This window comes from Sorghum bicolor, chromosome 9 (assembly GCF_000003195.3).
Source record: "Sorghum bicolor cultivar BTx623 chromosome 9, Sorghum_bicolor_NCBIv3, whole genome shotgun sequence".
Classification (NCBI taxonomy): domain Eukaryota; kingdom Viridiplantae; phylum Streptophyta; class Magnoliopsida; order Poales; family Poaceae; genus Sorghum; species Sorghum bicolor.
The window spans coordinates 52,094,031-52,103,005 of NC_012878.2; the positions used below are offsets into that span (position 1 = coordinate 52,094,031).

Below are 8,975 nucleotides of genomic sequence, written 5' to 3' on the forward strand. Positions count from 1 at the left end.
ATTTACCAGAATGGCATTTTGATAAATCCTGTTTTCTGGTTAATTCTGCAGTTCATTTGATTTTTTTTAAATAGATAAACCCATTGACAAACCTGACCACGCCAAAGATTCAACTACCCAAGCTAATCATACCATGGCAGGGATCAACCCATTGACAAAGGAAAACTAAGGCCTCGTTTAGTTCCGAAAAGTGAAAAGTTTTCAGTACTGTAGTACTTTCGTTTGTTTATAACAAATATTATCCAATTATGGACTAACTAAGATCAAAAGATTCGTATTGTGATTTACAGCTAAACTGTGTAATTAGTTTTTGTTTTCGTATATATTTAATGTTTCATGCATGTGCTACAAAATTTGATGTGACGGAGAATCTTGAAAACTTTTTGGTTTTCAGGGTGAACTAAACAAGGCGTAGAAAAACATGAAAGAACTTGTATATTTTAAGGAGAACATACAAATCAAACCCGCAATGAATCAAAGCAACTTAAGCTCCAGCTGACAGCAAAATATTTTTACCAAAGGCAAATATTAAGGACAGCATACAAATCAAACCTGCAATGGATCAAACTATCAATACAAATAAGCAACATTTTCAATTACTGCCCATTTAATTGGCAATACATCACATAGAACACCATCAAAGCTGGTGGCCTCTTCGGTTGACACAATCTAACTTTGCAACAACATTAGACAAATTGCGGCTGCCACCAGTGTAATGAACAAATCAGTCACCTCACTTTTTTGCAAACTGGGAAGAAAATGAACCAATGACATGTGAGGCACAAGACTAAGAAAGTTTAGCAAACACACGCTGGGAACATGACTCTAAGGCCAGTCTCAATACATAGTTTCATGGCACAGTTACCAAGACTAGGTAACCGAGCCATATGAGTTTCATGTGGATGAAACTCCTCTCTCATCTGCTGAAACTCCTTCATTTAATGACCCTGCCACCTTCATTTAATGACCCTGCCAAGTCAGCAATTTTGCTTATGTGGCACCCTATTTAATGTGCATGACACTCCCATGAAACATGCATTGAGACTGGCCTAATAAAGTTTGGCCAGCCACAATAATGGTGTGGAACAAACACACGCCTAAGAAACTGTCTCGCGCCTAAAGTGCCACAAGGTTTGGCAACGAACCAACAGGCCCACATATGTAAGTGTCAAAGTACCAAAAAATTGCAACCTATAGAGAAATGAAGTACTGAGATGAAAATCCTAACATTCTGTAATCCTGCACATAAAAACATGCCAATATTCTACAGGACTCTATTTGCCGGAAATTGCTGGAAAACAAAGAAACCACACGTTACACAAAAATAAAATAAATCCAATCACTCTTATATTATGCCTATGCAATGAATTGCACACACACTCTGAGCAACAATTCTTAAATGTGTTTCCACAATCTATCAAAGCAATCACACTTCAAAACAGGAAGATCTATAGACGAATGATATCCAGCCACCATATTTCAAAGTTTTGGTTTTGCAAGAATTTCACTGGATATCATATTTCAATTATCTACAGCTGAGGACTAGCCAAGGACACAGGCTTTATTGAACAACAGGCCAACAGTAATATCATTGATCATCTAAGAGAAATGTCGACAGCAAACAGCCAAGCCCATACTCAATTGACATCAACACCACATAATGGTTTGTAATCATCCCAAATGGACTGTAGGACAAGTGGTCAACTAACAGAAATGTCAACAAAACATACACCCCATTGTTGGAAGAAAATTCAGTGGGCGCTGGGTTCATGGCGTCGTCCGTGCGCCCCCAGTCCCGATAGGCGACGCGTGTCTCGCAAGCAAATCAAACGTCCGACGTGAGGGCAGCTCCGTGATATCAAACTCTAAGCCTAAACAAACTCTAAGCCTTCTGAAAGGATCTTTAAATGTTCCAGGGTAGTCAGTAGTGTCTATTCAAACAATTTGCCTGATAACTGGCTAATTGATGGAAGACCAACCGTTTACCCTTTTTTTGTTTAATAGGAGAACATTTCATACACTCCTATTTAATTGACTTTAACAGCACATAGTGTTATGTAAGCATCACTTGAATTGATATGTCAATAACCCTCACCATGGTCAACCAATTCGGGGTACAGATCATAACCCGTTTTTAGTTTAAACTTTAACACGAGCTGATGGGAAGCAACAATAGCATAAAACAAGCCAACACCCTACAGTTACTACAACCAGTTAATCATAGTAGATGCAACCATATAAACATAACAAAGGTCACCAACTAATGGAAAAGATATATCACATCCAGACAATCAAGCACGGAATGGAAGCACAGAACGGATTTTACACATCTTCGCAATATTATTACAAACAGCATCTAATGATTCACAGATCCCACCCCATCCCCTGCCCTTCACAGCTCACACACTCCTTGAATCTAAACCAGCGTTTCACAGATCGAAACCTAAACCAGTGTCAACCTACACAGTACATGCGGATTGGGCGAAAGGCGCGCAATTACACACGAACAACCACAACAAATGCATCAAGCAACAACGACCTTGACCGACAACGACAGCTAGGAGCGTTTCAGTTCAGAGCGGACAGAGGAAGAGAGCAAGAGACAAGGGCACCGGCATTGGCGGGAGCCTATGCGGCAGCCGCCTTCTTGGGCGACTTGGTGGCGGCCTTCTTGGGTGACTTCTTCTCTTTGCCCTCCTTGGCGGCGGCGGCAGCGGTCTTCTTTGGGAGCAACACAGGGTTGATGTTGGGCAGAACCCCGCCATGCGCGATGGTGACGCCGGCCAGCAGCTTCCCGAGCTCCTCGTCGTTGCGGATCGCCAGCAGTACGTGCCGCGGGATGATCCGGTTTTTCTTGTTGTCCCGCGCTGCGTTCCCCGCCAACTCGAGGACCTAAAAATAGGAAGGAGGGACGAAGCGAGGCGACGCGAGACGAATCAGGTCTTCCGCGTCTTCCGCGACGGGTGGGAAATGGGTGGGCTCCGACTGACCTCGGCGGCGAGGTACTCGAGGACGGCGGCGAGGTAGACGGGGGCGCCGGTGCCGATACGCTGGGCGTAGCGACCCTGCTTGAGGTAGCGGCCGATACGGCCGACGGGGAACTGGAGGCCGGCCTTCACGGAGCGAGAGACCGGCTTCTTCTTCGGGCCGCCGCCGCCGCGACGCCCTGCCGCGGCCTTCTTCGGCACCTTTGCTCCGGCATCCATCTCCGATAAAGCCCCCGTGCTATCTCCTTCCCCGCCTCTCTTTCTCTCTCCTCTCCTCCCTCGTCACCCTCTTTCGCGTTCGATTTCTCCGTGTTTTTTCCCCTGCGCCGTGTGCTTGTGTGCGTTTGTGTTTTCGTTGTGTGGAGAGCGGTGCTGCGATCCGGAGCGTTGCGTGGCATTGGCTTCGGTTGATGTGTGCCGTTGGATGGGGCTCAGCGATCCGTGTGAGAGGGCAAGGGCCAATGAGAGAAGAGATTGGAGGGGCGAGGGATCATGGTCCATGGCCTCGTGGGGGTGTATTTCGGTGCCTCCTTTCCCGCTAGAAAATTAGCACTACTGCTCAACCCTTCCCTTCTCGTTAGACCCTGTTTAGATTGGAGATGAAAATTTTTTGGGTGTCACATCGGATGTGTCGGAAGGATGTCGGGAGAAGTTTTTAGAAACTAATAAAAAAACAAATTACATAACTCATGAGAAAACTACAAGACAAATCAATTAAGCATAATTAATCTATCATTAGCACATGTGAGTTACTGTAGCACTTAAGGCTAATCATGGAGTAACTAGGCTTAAAAGATTTGTCTCACGTTTTTCAATCAAACTGTGTAATTAGTTTATTTTTTATGTATATTTATTGTTTCATGCATGTGTCCAAAGATTCGATGGGATGGACGAAAAAATTTTGGATGAGGAACTAAACAGGGCCTTATTAAAAAAAAACTTTCTCACTAGGCCTATTTTTATTTGTTTTTTGACAAAATAATATTTAATCATGGACGAACCTATTTTGTTGGTCTGAAAAGTCATGGTTAAAAGTATTATTCGCTAACTTATTGTGAGAAAAAAACATTGTTGGCTAGCAGAAAAAGTACGGCTTATAAGACAAGCGAACAACCTCGCAAATTATATGCAAACTATGCAATTAGTTATTTTTTATCTATATTTAATATTCCATACATATACCGCAAATTCAATATGATAGAAAATCTTGAAAGGTTTTTCATTTCAGGTGTAGTTAAACAAGGCCTTAGATAAAAAAATACCCTTCTTTGTGAATTTGATCTCTAGGACAAATAAGATAGTGGTATGCTATGTACATATCATATATGTGCAAATATAACGTCTATTCTTTTTTCTAATGCATGGGTTTCTTTCCTGTAGGTTTAATTAGAAAATCTTTTGAACACAATTATAGTTAGCACATAATAGCAAGAAAAGAGTTGTGTGGGAAGATGATGTATTACACATCGTGTTGGGAGAAGACAAACTCTTGCATGAGATTACTTTCAATTTCTAAATAAGTTTATGGTCAAACAATATTTTAAGAGCATTAATATAGTTATAAATAGATGGTTTATCAAATATGATGCAAAGACTCACATGTTAGAGAAATAAGACAACTCAAAGAGCATTCTAAGATGCAAGATAGAGTTATTACATAACTAAAAAACAATCAAAAGCACCATAAAACCCATTAACCAATTGTGAAAACAGTGTATATTTTAATTCGTAACTAATTTGAAATGTGTTACTAATAATAATATATGCTAAATTCATTATATGTTAATAGTTTTAATTAGTAATTATCATTTGAATGAATTTGTATTGGAACCAGGCCAACCTTCACGGAGCAAGAGGTTGGCTTCTTCTTAGGGCTGCCATTGCCGCAACGCCCTGTCACAGCCTTCTACGACACCTTTGCTCCGACATCCATCTCCGATGAAGCCTCGCTCTCTTTATCTCTCATTCATCATTTCCTCCCTCGCCACCCTCTTTCACTCTTGATTTAATCGGGGGTGGGGGGTTCCCTGCGCTGTGTACTTGTATGTGTTTGTGTTTTCATTGTGTGGAGGGTGGGGCTGCAATCTGGAGCGTTGTGTGGCATTGGTTTTGGTTGATGTGAGCCGTTGGATGGGGCTCACGATCCATGTGAGAGAGCAAGGACTAATGAGAGGAAAGATTGGAGGGTTGAGGGATCATGGTCCATGACCTCATGGGGTGTATTTTGGTGGCTTCTTTCCTGCTAGAAAATTTACAGCACTGCTCAACCCTCCCCTTCTCCTTATTTTAAAAAACTTTCTCCTTAGATAAAAATACTTTTCTTTGTGAATTCAATCTACGGGACAAATGAGCCAATGGTATGCTTCCAACATAACATATATGTCCAAATACAAAGTTGTTTCTTTTTTATAATACATGGATTTCTTACTTGCATGTTCAATTGGAAAATCTTCTAAACATAGCCATAGTTGCACAAAATAGCGAGAGAAGAGTTGTGTGGGAATGTGATCCATGGCAAATCAAGTGTTGGGATAAGAGAAAACTGGATAAGTACATGACATGGGTTTACTTTCAATTCCTAAACAAGTTTATGATCAAACAACACATAATTTCAAGGGCATTAATATAGTTATAGTATATGGCTCATCATATGATGTGGAGACACACATGTTGAAGGGAACAAAGACAACTCAAACAACATTCTAGGATGCAAGACAAAGTTATTGAATAACTCAAAAACAATCAAAAGCACCATAAACCCTAAGAACCAACAATGGTAATGGTGTATATTTAAATTTGTAACTCTCTATTGAAATGTGCTACTCAATTTGTGTGTCTTTTCTAGAAAAATTGAGCAACGAGTGATCATGGCAATTATTAGAATCAAGTAGTGCATTTTAAACGAAAGGTATTTGCTTTATTTCCATGTTTTTATCTAATTTAGTATTTTGGTTTTTTTATTATTTGATTTTTTTTTCATGGAGTTCAATGTGTCGCACCAGAACTACTCCTTTTCTTCTCTTTAGAAATAAAGGAATATGTGAGTTTGAATTTAGTGACGATGCCAATCTACTTTTGTCCTAGGAAAAGGTTATTAGGTGGTTTATTGTATTCAAGAATAACAATATACTCTTAGTTCATTGTATGTTAATAGTTTTAATTAGTATCTATCGTTTGAATGAATTTGTATCGGAACTAGGCTAGGGTGACAATGATGTTAAGAAAATATCAATGGAAGAAGTAGAAGAATAAGAATTATTCTCACAATGCTTCAATAATGATTCTAAACAAATAGAGATACATCTTTTCATGAACCATCGAATAAAATATATTAAACTTGTAATGATAGTTTATTCAAGATGCATAATAGGTAATATGGAGTTTGTTGTAGGTAATATGGGGTTAGTGATAGCATGACATGATCATAAAATATCGGCTTGAATGTTTTGTACGCACTTATATTTTATCCATGTTGGTAGGATCATTTGGAAGCCTAGACAAGGGTTGCTAATATTAGTTTAGATCATTTCATGTGCTGTGTGGCTAAATGAGAGTGGGAGTGGACAAAGAGCATTGTAAGAATGAACAAAATCTTTCTAGGTGCAAAAAGTGCCAATCATTCGTATCATAAGATGGTATGGATTTGGTTCTATTTGAATTGTACATATAATAATTTCATAATTGCCAGTAAGGGATTATGCTAGTAGCGGCCGATCAGTACTTGTGCTCTGTCAATGACAAAAAGTCGAATTATTCTAGAGCTTAGATGTTGGATCCACCCAAATTACTAAAAAAAGATACTTTAAGTTTAGTACCAAGAATAAATATCAAAATTATTGTAGCCTCGTCAAGGTTTAAAGTTTCTCTCAATCTTAGTCACCTATACATGTTAAGGTGGTGAAGTTATACTTTTTTCTTCAGCAAAAAATCACTAAAACTATTTAACCAAATCAATGTACGTGATGCCTTTCTATAAAGCAATCCCCGTTCACTTGAATTTGTCAGCACTAGATTTTAGCCATGGAATATTGTTTTTCTCTCAAAACAAATTGGTATCAGCACCAGCACCAGACGATAAAACAGTCAAGCGTTGTGACCTGATTCAACAGCATTTTGTGGCGTGATCACCGAACCCAGGCCGTATCCCGGCCCGGCAGTAGCAGCCATGTAGTTTCGCGACGACACCCGACATCCTCTCACAGAAAAGATTCGACAACGAATTTGATAGGAGGCTTGGGACACGCGACGAGCGATCCGCGGCTAGTCCAGCACCGCGGCACGGTTTGCCCGGCCGCGCCCCGCTCTGCTCTCCATCTCCACAGCCAGGCAATCGTGCGCGCTCGCCACGGCCAGTAGTCGGCTCGGCGGCCCGCCCGTGCGCGCTCGTCTGCCGGTGCCGGTGGCCATGTGCGAGCCCGGGACCAGGCAACGTGGGGCGGTTCCCCGGGCATGTGCCCGCACAATCTTTTTTCACACGGGTGCCCCCGCGCGCGCACGGCTGCAACCGCAACCCGGCAAGTGTCCCTGCTCGCGTCGCCCGCCCCCCGGTGCTCCTGCCTCCGGCCGCCGGCATCCGTCCACCGCGTCGTCGCGATGGCCACCATGATTGCCGCCGTTGGGTTGGGTCTGCATGCACGTGGCCATGTGTGTGTGTGTGTGTGTGTGTGCTGGTCGCGCCTAAACGACAAGCTCAGTCTGTGGTTGATGCCTTTCGTGATCAGGTTCACAAATGCCTCCATCAAAACACGAAATGTACAAGGAACTGCATGGAAGGAGAGGGTACGAATATTCAGAGAGTTTGGAACGCAACAAAGACAGCCTTTATATACGATCAACGTACAAGACAAGAGATGGGAGTTCACGGTGAGAGACGGCGAATAAGAATGGACGGGCAAGCTGCGTCGCGTGTTTCTTTATCAAAATTTCCCTCTCATCTTTTAGTATTCGCGAGGAACCAAACCAGACGAAGGCTCGCTCCAAAGGATAAGGATAGGTAGATGGTGATGGATCGAGGCCTCCAACCGCATGCGTGTACCGTCGCAGAGATCCAAAATTCTTTTATTTAAATGTTCTCGCAGCTAGCGCAGAGTCCCCGTGGGCCGGGTCAGGCTTCGTCTCCTCTCCCCTGTACATGTACATGCTTTGTCAGTTCATCGCACAAAGATGCAAGCATTTGTTCGATTCCTCCTGCCGCAACCACAATATCCCCTTGCTCATGAATTTTCTTTCTTTTTCTACGTTGTGATAATCCTTCATCTTTTCGAGTTACTTTTGTGATAGCAGTATAAATCTGGTGCTAGCAGAGTATCGTTGGTGTTGTTTTGTGGACGTGAGACTGCATAACTCCGCCCACTAGGATCCAAATTAGCGTACCTATATTTAGAGCTTCGCGAAGTTTAGTACTACTCCCTACTATGTTCGGAACAAATTAATTTTAGAGTTTATTTAAATTAGTTTATAGAAAAGAACGTTAAATCTTGCAAATTAAATTAGTACCATATAAAATATACTTTTATAACATGCTATAGGAAAGAGTTTAATAATATATACACATCACTGGTTGGTGCAGAGATCGAGAATTATACTAGTTTCGGACGTTTGAGATTAGTAGGTACTCCTAGGCTATTAATTTTTATAGACACTGTATATAGAAAGCATGTTCTCAATAGATAGTTTTTGAAGATTTTTTTTTATCCAATCACATTCTCTATCGATTATATTTTTTCATATCTTGATTCTTGTGTAGATATGGTTTGTAATTTAGACCTGGCTTCTATAATTTTTGTCTCATCTCTTCAATAATTACCTTACCACATTAGCAAAACATTTAGATGACAATATAATTAATGTCTATAGAAATTATAATAATTTTTGCATTGTGAATGCACTTATAATGCAATGAACTAGCAGATAATATATTTTTTTAAAAAAATTCATTCATTTATCGGAATTAATACACACAGCTTGCCCTATATAAAGCCGTGACTC

The 8,975-nt window shown here is 41.1% G+C and overlaps 1 protein-coding gene across 1 annotated transcript; it reads right to left on the reverse strand.

The window, feature by feature from the left end:
* LOC8072554 (probable histone H2A.4) lies at positions 2,264 to 3,343 on the reverse strand. Its single transcript, XM_002441178.2, has 2 exons — positions 2,991 to 3,343; positions 2,264 to 2,892 (listed from the first exon to the last, which is right to left on the reverse strand). The coding sequence occupies exons 1-2, from the start codon at positions 3,204 to 3,206 to the stop codon at positions 2,629 to 2,631; spliced, it is 480 nt and encodes a 159-aa protein (XP_002441223.1). The 5' UTR covers positions 3,207 to 3,343; the 3' UTR covers positions 2,264 to 2,628.